Source organism: Crocodylus siamensis, chromosome 7, assembly GCF_052110815.1.
Source record: "Crocodylus siamensis isolate JL-2025a chromosome 7, ASM5211081v1, whole genome shotgun sequence".
Taxonomy (NCBI): Eukaryota; Metazoa; Chordata; order Crocodylia; family Crocodylidae; genus Crocodylus; species Crocodylus siamensis.
Window position 1 is genome coordinate 97,227,901 of NC_143401.1, and position 20,925 is coordinate 97,248,825.

The 20,925-nt window shown below is 47.7% G+C and overlaps 1 protein-coding gene across 14 annotated transcripts in view; it reads left to right on the plus strand.

The window, feature by feature from the left end:
* BTRC (beta-transducin repeat containing E3 ubiquitin protein ligase) overlaps positions 1–20,925 on the plus strand; it is a 144,340-nt gene that overhangs the window by 69,385 nt on the left and 54,030 nt on the right. For 13 of the 14 annotated variants that reach the window (XM_090056459.1, XM_090056462.1, XM_090056463.1 and 10 more), the window contains one exon: positions 857–946. The exons of the other annotated variant lie outside the window; for it this stretch is intronic. In XM_090056459.1, the coding sequence (XP_089912585.1) occupies positions 857–946 (90 nt within the window). The remainder of the gene's footprint in view (positions 1–856; positions 947–20,925) is intronic. 14 annotated transcript variants of the gene reach the window in all.

Genomic DNA, 20,925 nt, shown 5'->3' on the forward strand with positions numbered 1-20,925 from the left:
TTTCTGGCTCCAAGGGTGGTTGAGCATTGGAGCCAGGCACCTAGAGAAGTAGTAGACACTCCATCCTTGAAAGTTTTCAAGAGCAGGTTGGGCAGACACTTGGCTGGGATGGTTTATTAGGGACCATCCTGCCTTGAGCAGAGGTTTGGACTGGATGACCTTGTGAGGTCTCTTCCAGCCCTACTTTCCTATCATGGTGTGATCTCAGAGGGCTTTACAAAGGAGGGGAGAGCACATCCCTGAGGTGTCTCCCGAGGCTGAGGTGTCTCCCATTGTCTGAAGAGGTAGGAAGAGATGTCCCGTGTCCAGAGGACGTCTGATCCAAAAGGACAAACGCCCAGAAGCTGGGAGTCTGCAGCTTATCAGATCTGCTTTTGTAATGGGCCTTTTCCCCCAAAATACTTTATTATAAGAATCCATAGAGGCTCAGGAAAAGAGCGCCTCCCTCCGCCCTTTGTCTTTATACTCCTAAACAAGCAAGAAAAAAGAATACTAAACTAATTGGTCTCCTCTCCCTCTTCCCTTTTCTTCCTGGTAAAGCTTGAAATTCCCATATGGTTTGCAATATTTTCCCCTTCTATTTAAAAAGTAAGTAAATAAAAATACAATATATCCATGCACGGAGGTTAGCATAATGTTATGTACACACATGTGCACGCACACCCTGTACAGATGAAGAGTGCACATTTGTTTGTGCGAGCCTTCACACTTCACCTCCCCTCCTTAAGGAGGAGAGTGGTTCAGAAATACAGTAGGGTGGCTTCAGAGGGCCGTGAGAGTATCTTGCACCAACAATGTGATGCCCGCAAAGCAAAGCTGTGCCCCTCTGTTGAGAGCCATTGTCATCTTTCCACAGACCTACAACAGCTGTGCCAGGCTGTGCTTAAACCAGGAAACCGTGTGTCTAGGAAGCACCGCAATGAAGACGGAAAACTGCGTGGCCAAAGTAAGTGATCGGGCGGCTCTATTTTGGTGTCTTTTTTGTGAGCAGCGTGTTTGCTGTTAAGCAGGGAGAGGTTATCCTGGAAGAATGGGTTATGACAAACGTATTTTGTACAGCAGATGCTTTGGACCACCTTCCTGGCCTTCATGGAAGGCCTATCCCCTACCTTTTGGGGTGCTGTGCTTCTGCAGGGGGAGTGGGAGTTTGGGTCCCTGGTTTCCCCTGTCCACAGGGTGGCTGCATGTGTAGGAACAGCAAGTCCTTCCCAGGGAGGAGGGTTTGGGGGTGGGGTGGGTATTCTTCCCATCGAATGATTGTCTCCAGCACCCTCTGCCGGTCACTGCCCAGAGTTACACCCACACGTGCCGGATGGAGGCTCTTTGCATGCAGGGCTTTCTGATGCCCAGCACCGCAAGAAAAGCCTGATTAACAATGAAACCCAACACAGCAGTGGGAGTGGGAAGAGATGTACTAGATGCGCCCATTGGAAGGGGAAGAGCTGAAATGTCAATAACCACCAGCTTTTTCCTAAACCTAAATATAACTAGAGAAAAAGAAGCCAGCTCCATGAGGGATTGTGCGCGCAAGCGGAAAACATTCCAGCCATGATACCATATGCATAAAAAGGCCTGTGTAAAGGACATGTTTAGCCTTGCATAAGCTTCATGTTTCCATTGGAAGGAGGTTGGAAGTAGGCATGCAGGACAGATCAGTGCATGCAGCCATCTGTTACTGGAACCAGCTGGCAGTTTGTTGCTCCTCTGTCACCACAACACGACCGCTATAAAACCTACCCCCTCTTCTCACTGCTTATTCCTTGGATCTTCTCCTTTCGCTTCCTTTTTCAGCTTGGAGAGATCTATGCAGGATCCACCTTTGAACCAGCTCTCAGCTGTTGTGTTTTCAGCCTGGGCGTCACTGGTGCAAAGCTGGATGCTGTGGCACCTTTTTATTTTCCATCAGTAAATGGGCCTGTTGCACAACTGGCACTGCATGCAGGTGACTCACTGAGCAGTTTGTGGGCCTACAACCTGCCATCATTCAGCTTGCAGTCGTCATGGGTTAGAGGTGCAGTCCATGGAAACTACATATCCCAGCATTAAGTGCTGCTTTTCAATTCAAGCAGCCAGACTGGTCTCTCAGCTCAAGAGATAAAGTACTGCGTACTGACATCTGAAGCTAGACCCATTTTTTTTCTTTTACCGAGTAGGTAAAATCCTCCTTGACAGCATACCAGTGCAGCCCTCAGCAAAATGCCCTTTGTGTATCGCAGGTTTGTATCCTGGTGTCATAAAACTGCTCATGAGCAGACTAAAGCAGCCAGCATGTGCAGTCAGACTCCAGATTCTGCTTGGTGCCCATCTATGGGGAAGCCAGAAAAGCAAATCGCTCCTAATAAATATTTTCACCGGGTTGCTGACAAGCTGCAAGCCAGGCGCCATAGACTGCGAGACACCTTTCATGTTGTTGAGATAGGGTTGATCTCTGGCCCCAGAGACAGAAGCCTGCATCTCTTGGGTATAAGGATTGCATCTCTAGAACATGTGTTTTGCATCGGCTTATAAAGGGCATTCTTCTGAATACATTTCCCCACCCTGGGTAATTGCTTCCTGTTAATACTGACTCGCGTGTTCCCGACACTCTGGCCATCCAGTTATAAAACAAATGGGTTTGCTCAGAACCTTTCATAGTGTATCAAAGCACTTCAAAACCCGGCTAGCTGAATACCCAGAGTGGAGCCACCAGCACAGCCTGGGAAGCGCTTAACACAGGGTGGAGTAGGTAGGCTGTGGGCTAGCCCCCTGCACGGGGCTGGGTTTCATCCACTGTGATGGATAGGTGTCTCAAACTTGAACAGTGCAATTATAAGGAGAGGAGAACTGCTGGCAAGGAGGTGCCTAAGTTCCTTTACTTCACTGTCTTCCAGTTGTACCAGGAGTTTCAACTTCTCTTGAGATGTCCATTTGCAAAAGATGGAAGGGATTGTTATCTCATTCAAAGGACCACACTTCTAGCGTTACCATCACCCTTCTTAGTGCGGCGGAGCAGTGTCAGCACCGAGTCCCAGGCACGTGTCAGCTTCGCCATTTAGTCTCTTGTTGACTCGATCATGTTTCAAAATAGAATGACTTGTTTTGCAGCTGCTGAGCAGGATTGTTGCTTGGGCACCATTGTGGCTAAACTTGATGTCACGGCCCCACTGCATTCAGTTTCCGACCTTGGACAGTGTCTGACATTGTCATTTCAGCTGGGCTTGCAGATAGAGGGTCTCCTGCGTCCTCTAGAACAGAGGTTCCCAACTTTTTCTTATTGCATACCCCTTTCCAGAGGTACCAGCTGCCCACATACACCTACCAGCATGCATTTTGTATTTTAACCCCTTAAATAACCAGTATTATAATGAAAATTAAATCTGCCACTACACAATTTCTCCTGCGTACCCCCAGAGATGTCTTGCGTAACCCCCAGGGGTATGCATACCACAGTTTGGAAACCCCCAGCTCTAGAATTGAAGCCATTGGCCCTGAGAGCATCTCAGATAGGTATAGTCTGTGCCACCTTTGGTTGCAATCAGACATGCTAGTCATTCTTCTTCCTAAATTGGAGAGAGCAGTTGAAGTTAAATAACATCTTAGAGTATTCTGCAATGTAGTGTCAAGATGTCAGCCTGTAGCCACACAGTGTCAAGTTTGGATCTATCACAAGATCTTGTCCGTGACGGGTTTTGTGCAGTACCTAGCTCACAGCCAGTCCTCACATAAGACACAGGCTGGCAGCGTCTTGGACAGTGAAGTGCTCTGCCTCTCTTGGAGGGGGATGCATGCTAATGTTAACCTACCCCCAAGTTTTGGTGATTTTTTTTTGCATGCATGTTGGCCTCATCCCTGCCTTTTGGCAGGAATTTGTCCTCTGAAGCTCTACCATATTGGAACATGGAGGTACTTGGATACAGCAAAATGAACAGAGAGGAAGCAAGGTTGTTTTAGACACGTTTGAAATTCAAACGCTTCCCAGTGTGCATGGAGAGAGGAGGCTGTGACATTTACTTTTGTTTCATTGAATTGGGTGCATGGGTGTTTCGGGATGGAGATGTCCCCTACACCATCTATTACTACCCTCCTTCCAAGTACCTGGTTGGGCTGTGTCCTCCTCTGCTGGCCACAAAGGTGATGGTGACTTCTGCAGAGGACGTGTGTCTAAAATGGGCATAGGTCTGTGTGCAATTTCCTTACATCTTAGCTGCACAGAACAACACGGGACACACTTCCCTCCACGCCGCTGCTCCTAGTCTGCCGCTGCGGATGGATGCTGTTCCCAGGAGTTAGTGGCATTTGGGTGAAGGAGGCAGAAGCTAGCTTGAACCTGAGCTCCAAGGACAGGGTGTTGATTTTAATGAGGCTCATTGAAACCCAGCCAAGTGAGCATCTGCCTCTATTGTTTGTGCCATGTTCCACGAGCCAGGATCTCCAGGCCAGGCAGCGCCGTTGGTGTATGCTCCATTCCTTATTAGAGGAGTGCGCTGTTTAAAAAGCAAACAAACGGGGGTGGGGGAAACCCTCCAAACCCTGGCATGTCACCGATTCCAGGGATGCTTCTGGCCCTGCAAGTGTGGTGTCTCATCACCATTCAGCATCCTATTCCACTTGCTTTCTGCTGCTGATCTCAGTTCCCTGTGTGCCAAGGTGGGCCCATTTCTGCCCCTCTCAGCAACGGAGCTGATCTGGGTTTTGCGCAGGTCTTGTTTTAGTCGGCTCTTCTGCCAGAGACCATGCAGGAAAGTCCACAGGATCCTTGGCTGTGTTATTGTTTCCTTTAATGGGTAGGAATGAGATGTCTTGTCTGCTACTGTTCTCGTCAGTTGGACTTGATTAGATTTGGCTCTCACTGTCCGTCCTGGGCCTGCCAGATCCTCCTCTTCCCTGGCTCCTTTCTAATTCAAAGGGCTTTCTCTAGTAAGAAACTTGCCAGTTGACACACCAAGGCACTACATAGTCAACACACCGCACAGGTCTGTTGTGTATGAACGTCTACAGCCGGGCCAGCTTCAGACTTGCTTTGTATGAGAGCAGTGTTCGAACCTCCATTTTACAGGGGAAGGAACTTTTTCCCTTCCTAGCAATCTAAAAAATCCTATGCTACCAACACTTGTTTCAGCAGGATCTCTGGGCCTGCCGGAGCCAGGCACAAATCAGGCCTGCGTTTACACCCCTGGTTTGCCTTGCTTCGGTGCATGCAGCGATAAGACGATTGTCAGGCTTTTATTTCCAGCTGTCAGGATTTTATTTCTAGCTGCCACCATTACCCTGGGTCCTAGGGCAAACTGCTTCACGACCATGCTTCAGTCTTCCCTCTCCAGAAAAACACCTTTCAAATACCTGGCGGGCAATTACAGAGGGTGGAGAAGGGCTATTCTCTGTGGCCGCAGGGGGCAGGACTCGGAGCCATGGCCTCAAGCTGCAGCAGGGGAAACTGAAGCTGGAGATTAAGAAGAAATTTTTGACTCTGAGGGCGGCCAAGCTTTGGAGCAGACTTCACAGAGAAGTGCTGCAACCTCCTCCATCCTTGGAGGTTGTCAGGAGCAGGTTGGACGGACACTTGGTTTAGTCAGGGCTGATCCGTCTTGAGCAGGAGGCTGGACTAGATGACCTTGTGAGAGGTCCCTTCCAGCCCTACTGCCCTGTGATCCTAAAACACAGCTAAATAATACCAGTCTCAAGGCATTATAGGGCCTTATAATGAGATGTTTGGATAAAGGAGTACTTCAGTAAGCCGCAGTAGCACCCTGCAGCTTGGCCAACCTCTTTAGCATATAAGACCCTAATTCTTTACTCTGCAGTGATGACACTATACTTAGAACTTCAGGACTACTGAATGCTTTTACATGACGGTTTTCTTTTGAGGAGGTGTAATTTTATCTAACCAGTTTCCCCTTTGGTGTTCAGAAATGATGGAAGAGGTAGTCCAGTGGTAGTACAGGCACTTTCTGCGCCTGCTCCTCTTTAGGTCCTAAGCCTATACGGTCGCTGGCCTGCAAACTCAAGCACAACATTGTCCTTGCATTTGCAGATCTACAAGTTCTCCTTAAAATCAAATACTTGGGGTTCTGTGTGGGATGCCACAGATAACGGTAGAAGGAATCGATCTGAAATCTTTCTTGCATGTGTCTTGGATCCATTTAAATCACACTGCTAGCTCCTGCTCCATAAAAAGGCCCTGGCATTCGCTACTCTAGAGGCATCGCAACCGTTGTAGATTGTGGCCAAATCACGGAGCTGCCATTTTTCTTCAGAAGGCAGAGTTTTGCAGAGCTTTGAAACCACTCAATCCTCTAGATGTAAGAATAAAAGGGCTGTTTCTTGGATAGAAACAACATGAGTAATTACATTTCTTTCCTGATATGCCCCAGCAGTTCTGATCAGAAAGTATATTCTTCCACCCCCTTAACTCTGGGACAGAAACAATGTGCGATACCAGGTGGTGTCTGACAGCTGCCACGCTCCACCCTGTTGTGCCTGTGTTTTCATGATGGTCAGTCTGACCTCGTTAGAGATTGGGTATAAATTGCCAAGGGATGAAAGGTGCTAAAATCATCATTTGGTCAAAAGAGCCAGTGGTAGGGAGCAAGGAACTGAGTTAATTCCATTGACGTGGGTGAAGTTGAGCAAGTCACTGCCTTTCGGTGCTAGATTTCCCATCTGTGAAATGGGGATAACACAAACTGCTTACTGGTATTTGAGAAGGGCATTGTGGAAGATCACTGACTGCCCACAAACACACTTTAAATATGTGAAGTGCAGCATGAAATCCTGAATGTTTTAGACCATTGCATCGCAAACAGATTCAGAGGCCTTGACTTGGTTTTGATCTTCCTTTCATGGCCATCGGTGGGGGGTGGGGGCGTGTTTTAACCTTAATTTTGAGGTCTCTCGTTTTGGAGGTCAAGTCAAGCTTTTTGCTTCAGGTCCCTTTCCCACCCCACGCCCTCCCTGTCTAATAATGTCTTTGCAAATGACTAAAAAAAGAAATGTGATATCCTCCCCCCGCCCTCCCCCCATAGCACATTCTCCAGATTTTGATAGACTTGTTTTATTTATTTCCAAAATTATATCCGCAGGAAACAAGCTGTTTAAATTCAGATTATGCTGAAGCAAAATGGTCCTGGTATGAGAAGCAACGTGCTGTTTTATGAGCGCAGAGTCCCTTTTCTCATAACTGATTGATAGTAAATATTTTCCTGAAGAATTATTGCCAACCATGAACAGTGCAACTGTTTCACTTTTTTTTTCCGTGCTACTTGCTGTACCAGCCATTGTCTGTAATTAAGATCTACAATTCACAATGCAGACGTTTGCACTTCCTCTGGGTCTGAGCTATTTATAAGGCATTTCAGCTGTTCAGAGTTTCTTTTGAGTGTTAAACTACATGTTAACAGGCTTCTTTAGTCTCCAGTTACACAAACACTTTTAGGCAGTCTCCTTTTTCACTCCCCCCCAACCTCCAGAACCATTTTATGCGTCAGCAGAGCCATGAATTAAACAAGAGTTAAACTCGTTTTTGGTTGGGTTTTTTTTATGAACAGCCTTTGAGGATAATTGAAGCAATATCAATATAATAGTTAGGACTCATAAATCACCTTTGAGGCGAGGATGGCTAAATACCGGACGCGTATGGATTCTCACAAATTGTGCTGTAGAGGTAGAATGAGATTTCTTCCCCGCCCCCCCGGACGTGATGGAAGAATTTACATTCCAGAAGTTCAGCCAACCTGGTCGTCATAACTCACTGCTTTGACCACCAGCTTGAACATCTCCAAAGCCAAGACTTGGAATTGCATTACCATTCACTCGACCTGCTTGTCCCAAAGGAAGAAGTTGAGTTCCTCGCAGTCAAGGATCGGGTGTTTCCTAAGTGAAATCTTAAAAATTGAGCTCCTGCCTTTTCTGCGCGGGCATGAAAGATGGAACAGCAGCTTTTTTTTTTCACAAGAACAAGAACGTGCCCAGCTGTCTTTAGCTGGAAGCCTTCTGTGCATGTGTGTTAGGATATAAGCAATGCCAAACTGGTCAGGCCCAAGGTCCATCCAGTCCAGTATGCAGTCTCCAGCAGTGGCAGAAGTGGATGCTCTAGGGAGAGCGTTGGATTGTGATGCTGCAGGATGAGCCGTGGTTATTTGCACTCAGCACCGGCTACGGTTTTGTAGTATGAAGAGTCAGTCTCATTGAACTCAGTAAGGCGTCTCCCTTTGTGAAAGCTGGCTCTGCTAAAATGGTCTGGTATCCTTCATGTTGAAGGTATAATGGCACCAGCATTTTGAACCCTACATGACTGTGGAGACAACCAGAAGTGTCACCTCGCACAAGATCACCCCGGGACAATGTCCAGGCAGGCATTACCTCCGCAAATGGCTCAGGACTTGATTTTCCAAGTAACGGCATTGGCAGGCCAGGTGTTGCTGTGGTCTGTTTCCAAATGTAAGGCTCCCAAGTAGAATTTCTTTGGAAAATATGAGAAGTCCTTGGGTTACTACTTACGCTGTGAATAATAGGATCATAGGAGAGCAGGGCTGGAAGGGACTTCACGAGGCCATCCAGTCCAGCCCCCCATCTGAATGGCGTGTTTAGATCGCAGCTCGCTGCGGGGACCCTATGCATATGTTTGAGTGACACGCATCCGATGCTAAAACCAGTTCCAATTTCAGCAGGAGCGAAGGAACCGATGCAATGGTGACAGTCTTTCTAGACCGATCCAGATCGTGGGGGGGAGGCTCTAGAGCCTCCATTTCTGGGAGGGGATATCGTCGGAAGCAAGTTCATCATTGAGCATGTACTGCAGCATTGCCCACTGATGCATGCCGGATCACCCGCACGCCGAGATCACATGGCTGCTCCAAAAGTCAAACGATCAATTCGCCTCGTTTTGGCTCTGTAGTTAATGCACAAACAGTGCGATCTGCAGGGCTGTAATTGCATTGTTAGGGCCAAGGAACAAGCCTGTGCCTTTTCAGCAGACAGCTGGCAGGGAAAGAGGCATGTTGTTAGGAAAGAGAGAGGCAAGGCAAATAAAATTACTGCTAACGCTCAGAGATCGGCAGGAGTCCTACTTGCCTAATCTTACCGGTGGGAGCAAGCGGCTGTTGTAATCCAATTATAGCAGCATAAGCAATTTGTTAGACACTCCGCATAATGTAACAATTTCCCAATAAACTCTGACTTGTAATAACGTCGGCAAGAGCCCACATAAATCTGCCCGAATGGTGGGGGCTGGAGTGTTCGGCTGGGGGCTTGTAATTTGTGCCATCAGCACGTTTTGCGGAGTGTGGTATGGTGCAGTCTTTCAGTGCAGGAATTTTAAGGAGAAAAGCGCGGCACGCCCCTTCAAGCACAAGCCGTTCGGAAGGGGCAGCGGACCTGCCAGACAAAGCAGGAGCTTGGCTTTGGGAAAAGGGGAGCCAGAATTGACTCTCAGAGCTAAGCTGGAGGGTATTCGAAAGATTTAAACATGTTAAAAGCGCTCGGTGGTGCTGACGGCAGAAAGGACAGCCGGAGGAAGGAGGTGAGGCAGCCCGGCCTCCATTTGGAAGGGGGGAAACGAGCCTCTTCCCAACGTCGAATCCTTTGAAATATTAATAAAGAAGCTTAAGTATTGACAGGATGCTCAGCGCTGTGCAAGACGCGCGTGAAGGCGTCGTTCCTGTCCTATGCAAATTGCACTCGCCAAAGGTTAAAAATTAAACCGTTCCTAGCTTCCACCCCCCACCCCCCGTCCTCTCCATTGCAGTCTCGAGCTGGTCTCATGCATATTGGCACAGCATCCTGACAATAAGTCTGACAGCTAAAATGCAAGTCTGGACCCAGTCACTTTGCATGTGCCCCAGTGGATTGAACTTTTTGGCACGATGATGCATATCCCCTCTGGTTCACCCAGGTCTGTACAAAGAGCTAATCTAATTTTGCTGTTATTTAAATGTAGGATCATGCTGCCGAGCTCTGCCTGTCACTCTTTCGGGATGGCAGGCACCGGTTTGGGGGTTACATTTTTAGCAGGAGCTAAGCCACCCTATACTTGATCATCCCCCTCTTTACCATTTCCCCTTGCTACCATGCAAATAGGCCGGAGTCAAAACAGTGCCGTTCCCTGCATATGCAACATATGGACTTTAAATGGTTTAGGACTCAAATGGGCTTCTCAAGACCACCCCTGTATCAAAATAGACTGACTTCTCAGTACTTCATCTGTTTACTTTGGTAGAGGCTCTTGTGAGGCTGCTTGGCAGAGTAGCCTTTATTGCACCTGTAGCAGCACGGTATTTTTCTGTAGGAGGACTAGTTCCTGGTTACTTTGGAGATGATCTCCGTGGCTTGCTCCTTTCTTCTGGAGCTCCTGCGAGCAGCCCTAACGGTTTTGACTCCGAGCGCCCAGGTACCGTATAAGCTTCTCTGTTTCAAAACAAATCACTGACCTTGTGCGTAATCTAGGGCTGCACCAGCCTGGCCACCCCACCCCTCGCACGCACATCCAGCCCAACCCTTTGCACACAGACGCTGTTCGGCATGGTTTTAAGCTGCCTTCGCCTGTAAACCCAGAGTCGTAGTGTTGCGCTGCATTTTATTTAAACTAGAACTAGCAGCGGAGACGTGCCGGCAGGTTTGCACGATGGAGGCACCGCGCGTCCTAGCGCGCAACCCAGACATCCATTGTTTCTGATCTGCTTTATACACCAACGTGACAAGATAACAGCGCCGGGACAGTAAGCCTTGTCGAAAGTATCCGAATAAATATTTCCTTGCTGCATAAGCACGAGGGGGGGGAGGAAAGAGCAGGCTTAAACGAGGCAGATCTTATCTTAGTTTACAGAAGCTGCATCAATAAACTGCAGTGCTTCTAATAAAGCCACTCAGTGTCTGGATTTAACTAATGGCTGATTTTCACGGCCTTGACAGTGAGCTGTGTGCGTTTTCTCCTGATATTGTAAAAATAATGAGAGCAAATTAGAACAATCAGTTTACACAGATAGCTCCTGATTGGAGGTGATGGGCAATATGGCAGCGGGTAATCCATCTTCGGGCTCCTGTCACATTAACTTCAGCAGTGTGGAAAAGATCAGGCGGAGCAAGCCGGGATCCTGCCCAATCAGAACACTGAAATTAATGAGAAGAGCATTGTTCTGTGATCAACCTTTTAATTAGCACGAGTGGAGATGGAGGGAGTGATGAAGCTGGCAGCACAGCTGCACAATGCCGGGCATGTTTTCTGCGAGGGGGAGGAAAAACATGGGTTTTAAATTACCCCTTCTGTGCTCCCTGTACACCGGCAGTGTGTCTTCATCCGAAACTCCTTTTAAAGATCTCAGCAACCACATCCAGGTTCCTATTGCAAGCGGGGCTGTTACTAATGAGAGGTTTAGACCCGGGTCTTATCGGAGTGTTGGTTAGGAAAATGTGGACTGCTGGTTCAAAGAACCCAAACCCCCGGGTTGGGAATCAGATGCAAAGTTTCGCTGTGTTCCTAAGCAGGCGGATAAAACGGCAGCGAGGCTTTTCTGCTCGTTCACCTTCCTCTTCAGCGGTGTGACTCCCGCTCCAGAATAATTCTCTGAATCTGGGTTACAAAGTGGGATTAGACATTTGCACTCATTTCCGAATGCTCTTTTGTTCTTTCTTTCACCTTCATTTTCTGTGACGTTGGAAAGTGAACGCAACGCAAAATGATTATCCAAAGGCTCTGGCTTTCTCTTATCCTTCCTCTGCAAGAGATAGCAGCTAAACACTCAGGTTAGCAGCACACACTAAAAATAGAAACTAAAATTAATTATGTCAGTCGAACCTGAGGACTGTTTTTTTTTCTTTCTTTCTTAAAGGGGATAAGGGCATTCCTAGGGAGGGACTGAAATTTGGGTGTGGTGGATTTCTGAAGAAGAAAGCAGCAGAAAAATATTAGAGAATAGAATTAGTGGTTGCATCAGGGTAAGGAAATTTATAGCAAAAGCAAGTAACTTCCTTAATACAGTGCCTCCCGCTCCTGATGTCCATGTCCTGTTTTTTCAGTCAGTCCCTGCTTTTCCCTTTCCATGGCCCAGAGAAGGGCTGACGTTTGAAAAAAGCAATACTGTATGTGTGTATATTGTATATATAGTGTGCGTCTATAGCGTGTGTGTGTGTATACAGTGTGGGTATATTGTGTGTGTGTGTATGTATGTGTATAATGTGTGTGTATGTGCGTGTCTGTATGTGTGTATATAGTGTGTATGTCTATGTATATGTGTGTCTTTGTATATATGCGTGTGTAGTATTGCTTTTTTCAATGCAATGCAATATATATCTTGGGGGTGGGGGGTGTTCCATGTTTATGGTAATTGTCTTTCAGTTTGCAGCCAGGGCATTTGTTCAGCCTCTCTTCACTTCTCCAAACCCAACAACCTGATTACTGGTCCACAAATAGACTCTCTTTTGAGAGTTTCTCAGCAGAATGTAAACCATGAGCATGAAGCTGATATACTGCGCGTGTCGTCCTGTACAGACCTGCTCTCGCTCTTCCACGATACAAACCCACCCGCTGATTGACTGCACACGGCTTGCTTGCATGTAGAAAGCAGTAAATCCACGGAACTGAATTTAAAGCTTTCTGTTTATTCCAGGCAAACTGCTACATCTTCAGTCACTGCAGTAAATCTGGACTTTTCGCAACAGAGAAAGTAACGGTAATTCTTCTTTACAACAAATGGGAGTTCGGTTATAACGGTGCTGGTCAACATCATTTCCTTTCTCACAGTGGTACGGGACTGAACACGGCCAAAAGCAATCAGGAGAAGTCTTTGGTTTTGCGGGTTATATCGGGCACCCCTGTTTGCTGTTTCATTCTTGGTGGACCTTGCGATGCTCCCAGTGCTTCCCATGACGAGACTGCGTTTTCCGTTGTTCATAACTTTGCCAGTATTTCACCTTTTGGGCTAAAATTTTACCTCTGCCTTGGGCAGAATTTTTTTTTTTCTGGGTTTGTTTCTTTTTTTTTTTTTTTTAAGCCTGAGGGGAGAAATGCAATTCAGTCTACAGGACAAATGGTGCTCTCTTAATGAACAGCTGTTCGACATTTTGTTTTATCCTTGTCGTTCCGTGTGTGGCCCCAGGCCTTGTTTATTGTGCACTATTCAAACTCTGCTCCAAAGACAGAATTATTCATTTCCACAGGGGCTCTTTCTACGATGCTCATCACTGTCATTTGAGCACCTCGCAAGCCTTAATTAATCTTCACAACAGTCTTGCCAGGGGAAGGGAGTTGGTATTCTCCCCATTTTACAGAGCAGTAGCTGAGGCACAGAGAGATTAAGGGAAAAAGTCGGTGTGCCCAGTATGAGGTCTCAGAGCTGGTTCTTAGCAGTGTGTAACATTTCGTGCGCGGAGTGTAACCATCATTGACTTCCTTTGCAGCCGTGAGTGCTTGGCACTTCTGCAGTTCAGACCCTAGGGTTTCAAGTCTGGCCTAAAAAAACAAACAGGAAAAACATTGAGGCAGAGGTGGAAAATGCATCAAGAAAAGAGGGAAAACCACTCGTGAAAAGTTTGGGTATAAATGGCATCCTAGCACTGAGCTGGGCTTTTGTGGCAGGGGCAGGGATACACTTGGATTCTCCAAGGCAGCCTTCAGCCTCTTCAGTGCAAGGCTGTCTTTTCTCCTGCCAACCCAGGCTTCAGTCACCACCCGCTCACCTTCCAATTGCAGCACCAAATGGAGTACGGGTCCTACAGAGAGGCCTTCTATATCCCACCTATGCACTGACTGAACCAGCAGGAAAAATATATGATTAAGGAACATTTCTGGTATTGATTTCGGCAAGGGGAAATTAGATACAGCAACTTTCCCTGGGCGCCCACTGAAATCAAGCTGTTATCAAAACGCATCCCTTTTGTGTAACATTTTGTATCAAGATTCTTGGGAATGTAAAAACATTATACCTATTTCACAAATAGGGAAATTGAGGCAGAGGTGGCAAATACATTAAGAACACAAGAAGTGTCACACCAGGCAGGAACGCGGACTGAACCGGAAAAATATATGATTTAAGGAACTGATGACTCCTGTCCTAATGTGTATGCACGAGGGAGCCAAATTAAAGTTGCAGAGGTAACCGTGATGATGTTATTTTAATAGTGTGTGTGTGCGCGCACGCATGAGATTTTATATGCACTGTAGTTTTATCAGATTGAGGGTTACAGCCGAAGATCGTTGCCCCAGAGGTTAAAAACTCACCTGCAGTCAGTTGCCATGCAATCATAGATCAGTAGGCTAGAAACGATCACTGTTTTCGATCATTAATTCTGCATCTAAAGATGCGTCCATTGTGATGAATAAGAAGCTTTAAGTAATTTCTTCAGTAAACTAACCGTGGACTTTGATCACAAAAAGCTCTTTTTCCCCTCCGTGTGCGGCTCATTGAATCACATAACCACTGTGGCCAGGAGCAGACTTTTCTGTTCATAATGGCTAGGTGAGTTTGATTTCTCACCTTTCCTTTGCCCTTTCATTTTCACTCAAAAACTTGTTGTTTCAACACTTCTGAACACTCACCATTTGCTATCTCAGGACTGTTTAAAATCTGATTTTTTGGGGGGTTATTACCATTTCCATTTTTTTCTAACAGGACTTTTGGTGTCTTGCATGCTGTCTGAGAAGCTTTAAAAAAAGCCTCAGAGAGAGAGAACATGCCCGAACGCTGCGTTGAAGTGCAGAATAAGTGTAAATCTCTTTGCTCAGTGACCCTCTGCAGCATCTGTTTTAAAGCAGTCCTGTGACCCCATGTCAGCAAATGGCTACTTGCTTTAGTTTTGCTTGCTGAAATCTATTGAGTGGTTTAAGAAAGCAATAGTATAAAAATATTTTAGATTACAGGTCTTTTACAAATGCAGTTCAAAGATAAAATAGCTTATATGGCATATATCCTAGCGACTCAGGCCAGGATGGTCTCTTGAGTAGAGAACTGGACTAGGAACCAGAGCTTCAGGGCACGTATTCCCAACCCTGCCTGCTGTCCTTGATGCATTGTCCACCTCTGCCTCGGTTTCCCTGTGAAATGGGTATAATGTTTTACATCCTCTGGAATCTTGATACAAAACACTACACAAAAGAATATGTCTTCTGATAACAGCCTAATACCTAGCTAAAGTTGCTGCATCTCATTTCCCTTTGTTGAAAGTAACATGAAAAATGAGTGACTGAGAAATTAGCTCACTTCACAAGATTAAATAATGTATATAGTCAAAACAAATCAGGACGTTTCAAAGCTAGCTGTTCTTGAGCTGAAAATGCACAAAAATGGGGAGACTTAAAACCCTCAGATCTAAAGCTGTGGAGTAGTTTTACTGGGGTCTCTGTCACTTCGGACTACACGAGAAATTCCTGTCCAAAATAATCTTATTGAGAAAACTATAACAAGGGAAGAACAAATATGTCTGAGAATGCACTGGCTTCTGACACCTTAACTATGGAGTCGCTACCGTGACTCCATAATGGAATATCCTGGCATGGGGTACAGTATTGGAAATAGCATGAATATGCCACACATGAATTTATAGTCAACTTAAGGAGTGTTAAACCTTACACAGATGTGCAAATGCGCATACTGCACTTCTAGCACTTCCTTCTTTCTCTTGCGGGCTAGAGTTGCTCCAACTCGTGCTTAGCTGCAGCAACCAAGCTCATCTCTCGGTGTTGCACTCTGTTTTCTTAAAATTTCGGTAAGATTGCCTTATACCTTGCACACTGAATCTGGCTGGAGCACGCCCATTCTGTCCAGGCCCTGCTTTTGGATTCATTTTTCTCTCCCTAGAGACATGTGTTCCTGAAAACGCGAGATTTTTGTGGATTTCTGCCACATCGAAATGGAACAATTCTCTGCCGTGTTTTGTGTCCCCTTTTCCAAATTGGTCTGAAGTTTTTCTCTGTTTGGTTTTATGTCTCTTCTTAGCTGTCTTGCTGCTTTTATTTTGAGACTAGGGTGTTACCCCGTGCTTTCAGTCCCAGAGTCTTGCCATGCTTGATAGACATCTAGGAGACGGGCACGTAGGAGGTAGGTGTCCCATGAGCAGAGGATTTCGCTGCTTCAGGTAGGACAGGACTGTCTGTAGGAGACCCAGGAATAGAATTAACCTGTGGATCTGCTGACTCCCCTCCTAGCTATTTGCCCGCTGTCTTCAGTGTCATTGTGCAGAAACTACATTCAATAGTAAGTTTGCAAGTGAAGCTCTCAGGCACTTGGAAATGACAGTGTTCAGGTTGCAGGAAGCCAAGGGTATTTTTGGTGCTGCATTTTCTTGGACAAGCTCTATAGTGGGGAGAAATGTTAGACAAGCTTTCAGGCACTAAATGCTGTTCTCTGGGCTGATCCTGCTTTGAGTTCTTGTCTGTATTCATGGGCCACTGTGAGAGTGCGTATGTTTAAAGCACTCAAGATCGGAGGTGTTTTGCCTTAGCAGCGCCCTTATAGCTGACAAGTGCCCTGCCTCTCTCGATGCTCTGCGCTCAGGGCACGAGGGGTGCTGCACTTCCCACTCCGTGGTTCTTCTCAGCAGGCTTGGCTCGAGATGGAGCTTCTGCAGTCTGCTCCAGACCGTGCTTGGCCTACAGCTGTTCTCTGATCCAACCTGCTCTACCCTTTTTCTTGTTTCTGTTCCCAAGCCGCGTTTAGTCATGCTTTTTCTTAATTTCTCCTTTCTGGTTCTAGCATGTGACTCTTCCAGTTGAACGAAGCTCCTTTTCCCCCCACCCGCTCTCTCCCTGACCACAGCTCTCTCCTTGACTTTGGCTTGGCTTCCGTCAGGTCTCCTGGCTTTAACCCGTGTCCTTTCTGTAAGCAGGCTGTACTTGCCGTTTGCACCTGCCTTCCTGTAGATCTGTGCCACCGGTACACACGCAAGTGTAATTCTGTCCTGCCCTGCTCAGGTCCCTATAACAAAGGTTTTCCTCCTCTTGCTACTTTTTGGTTACTCAGTCTCAAGGGCCAGATGGTGCCATGTTAGAAAAAGTAGGTGCAATGCGGATTTTCAGAAGCATGAACAGAGAGGAATAGGGTCAGACGTGGGTCCTAAATCCACATAGACACCCAGTACATGGAATGGACTCTGGCCTGAAACATCTCCACTCTCAGCCTCTTTACTGATCTCCCTGGTCCTGCCTGTCTGTCATCTCCAGCTCCAGTTCTGAGTAGGCAGCCGGCCCTGGTTCCAGGCTCGCATGGTGGGTGGATCAAAACCTGATGACATTCAGCACAGAGAAATGCAAGGTGCTCCACCTTGGGAGAAAGAACCCCACATCACACTTACAAGCTCAACAGTGCTACACTCACCAGCACCACGACTGGAAGAAACTTGGGGTCATGGTGGACGACAAGATGAACACGAGCCACCAATGCAATGCCACAGCCGGCAAAGCAAATACAGCTGGCTTGCATCTACCGATGCATCTCAGGCAAGACCCAAGAAGTCATCTTCCTGCTTTACTCAGCTTTGGTGAGGCCACAGCTGGAGTACTGTGTCCAGTTCCGGGGTCCACACTTTAGAAGGGACGTGGAGAAATTTGAGAGAGTCCAGAGCAGAGCCACACGCATGATCAGAGGTCAAAAGAGCAGGCCTTATGAGGAGAGTTTGAGAGCCGTGGGACTCTTCAGCATGAAGAAGCACCGTCTCAGGGGAGACTTGGTGGCAGCCTATAAGTACATCAGGGGGGTGCACCAGGAACTGGGGGAATGCCTGTTCACCAGGGCACCCCAAGGGAAGACAAGGTCTAACAGTCACAAGCTGCTGGAAGACTGTTTTAAACTGGCCATAAGGAAAAACTTCTTTACTATCTGAATCTCCAGAGTCTGGAACAGACTCCTCCCAGAAGTGGTGCAAGCACCTACTCTGGACACCTTTAAGAAATGCTTGGATGCTTATCTCGCTGGGGTGATCTGACCCACCTTGGGCAGGGGGCTGGACCTGAGGATCTCGCGAGGTCCCTTCCAGCCCTAACATCTATGAAATCTATGTCAGTACCAGCACTTGAGGTCTCATAGGATCATAGAAAATGAGGGTTAGAAAGGACCTCAGGAGGTCACATCTGGTCCACCCCCCTGCTCAAACAGGACTCCTTGTGTGGTTCTTCCTTCAAACCTGAGGAAGGCTGTGATGTTAGACATGCCTACCCCTTTGCACCCTATGCTAGCTGTGGAGCCCCTCCTGGGGAGAAGCATTGGTCAATGGCCAGCCACACCTGGAGAGGAGATGGGCGCTGCCAGGTCATTTTGCCCAAAGAATCACCAAAAGCAGCTCAACTAACCGTGGAGAGGAGGGGGGTTGTTGCAACTTCTGAGGTGCCCCAACAGTTGCAGCAGCCTCAGGACTGACTTGACAAGGAAGAGTTGAGATGCATTAATGGGACTCTTGGATGGAACAGGCCAATATTCTTTCATAGCTTCTGTGATGCCCCTCTGAGATCCAGCCTCAAAGTTTACGAAAACATCAGTGTCAAACAGCTGCTAAGCTGATCTTGGTCAACACCTAACTGCAGTGGGCAAGAGAGCTCCCCTCTCTGCTAAGCTGCTGTGCACAAATTGACAACCTTCAAAGTCTTCTGAGGAGGCAAAGCTGCAAACTGAGATTCTGGAGAACAGGTGTTCCTCCACCATATAGAAGGGCTTTATGTTCAGACTATAACAGTGCTATTGCCATGCTAGATGCTCTTGCCAGCACCTGAGGCATTGGGTATTGGCTACAGCTAAGGCTGGGGACTTCAGCTGGGGTGCGCTGATTCTTCTGCTGGGGGCAAAGCTGGACGGTCCGGCTAGAGGGTCTTGCCCCTCCGCTCAGGCTCAAACCGATGCCATGTTTGGGGTCAGGAAGGAATTTAAACCTGTGGTCAGGTTGGTACAGACCAGGGTGGGAAGGGGTTGCCTTCCTCTGTAGTGGGGGGCATGGCCCTCTCCCCCGGACCTCTTGAGCGTATATTGACAACATTTTGTAGAAGCAGGATGCTGGCTGCTGTGGCCCCCCTGCTTTCCCTGTGGCAAATGTGGGTGTTAGGTCTAGGTTGTGTCGGGGAGATGGTCGTCCTAAGTAGAGTTTAGATTATGCACAGGCTGGTTTGGTCAGGGCTGATCCTTCCTCAAACAGGGGCTTGGACTAAATATGGCCTCTGGAGGTTTCTTCCAGGCCCACTTCTCTATTGCTCTATATGGAGAACAAGGTTTTTAGGAGATCTTGTTCGCCACGCAGGGAAGCTGTCCAGCTCGTGAACTGGTGCATCCATTACTGCAGAGGTGGCAGATGCAGCCTCTGTGTGTAGTGAGCAGAAAGCAGAGCAGCAGACCAGGCAGAGAGCAAAAAGGCAAGCACCAGGCAGGGAACAGAAAGCTGAGCAGCAGATCAGCCAGGGAGAGAACAGGAGTTGGTCCTCAAGGGAGGGTGAGGAGGCTTAATTTGTGACATGTCTGCCAAGAAGTTTGGCCCCCGCTGTATTAGTGGACACCAGCTGTCAGCTGTACAACTCATAGGATGCCAGAAAACTAGAGTAGGCAGAGAACCCGCAGGCATCGCTCCATCCATCCCGAACGGGAAATCGGGGGTCTCCCGTACAGGATGTTTTTCTCAGAATGGGCCATCCACAGACTCCCACAGCCTCTTTCTGTTCCCTCTTCCTTATCCTAGCCCCAAAGAGCTGAACAAACACATACAGTGGTGCCAGATGACAGAACAAGGAGCAGCAGGCTCAGGCTGCAGCAAGGGAGGTTTGGGTTGGATATTAGGAAAAACTTTCTCATGAGGAACGTGGTGAAGCACTGGAGCTGGTTACCTGGGTATGGAGTCTCCATCGTTGGAGGTGTTTAAGACCTGGCTAGACAAAAACCTTGGCTAGGATGATGTAGTTGGGGCTGGTCCTGCTTGGAGCAGGGGGTTGGACTAGATGTGACCTCCTGCGGTTCCTTCCAGCCCTAAATGTGCATGAGTTCAGGACGGCAGTGCTTGCCGCCACCATCCCACCTCTCCAGAGCCGGCTCACGAGTCCCAAATGGCAAGGTGAAGTACCTCTGATTCGGAGTGGGACTCAGTCATTACAAGCGAAGTTCTGTCCTTTGGGTTCTCCGTAGCACAGAAAATACTCGTGACATGCCTGGCAGCGCCTTCCAGCAAAGAGAGTCCGTGTCCACCCACTCTTGGGTAACCGGCTGATCACCGGCGGGTTCCAGCCAAAGCCTGCAACAGCCTTGGATCTCTTCCTTTCCTGATCTCCTCACTAGGATTCCTTAGAGACAACAGTTTGTAGGAGCTGCCAAATGCCTGACAGGTCTCCTGGGTCTACGGTGGATGTTGTGAAGACTGCTCCAACACCATTAGTGTGTATGCATCTCGCACTGCCAAGCCCTGCTTTGGCTTTTAGACAAAGCCCTGGCTGGGATGATGCAGTTGGGGCTGGTCCTGCTTGGAGCAGGGGGCTGGACTGGATGTGACCTCCTGAGCTCCCTCCAATCCTCATTTTCTGTGATTCTGGGTATGGAAATGGGTTCTGTTTTCTCTCCTTCCCTTCCTGCACCACCTATAGCAGGTGTCAGCAAAGAGGGGCAGAGTATTGGGACAGTTTATATTACACACGAATGTCCTGGAGCTGAAAGTCACCAGACTAGCCTAAAGCGTTGAATTGAACTGCACAAGGTAACTAGCATGTAGTTGATGCACGTGAAAAGCCTGAAGGTGTCCTGAGCCCGGTCATCCACACCCCAGAGAGAGAATGCATTTAGTCTGTCCCAGAGGAAGCAAAACTTCCTAGCAGTGTCCTGCGTGCACCGGGGGGGAGAGGAATCCCAAGATGTATATTGCAAGTTTTGGACAACAGATTTTCCTGCATTCTGGTATACAGCCTGGCTTATTATAAATGCGTTTTCCAGTTTGCACCTGGGAACAGCCCTGAAGCGCCCTGTAGCCACTCTGTTTGCCGGGACCTGTGTTGGTGAACAACTT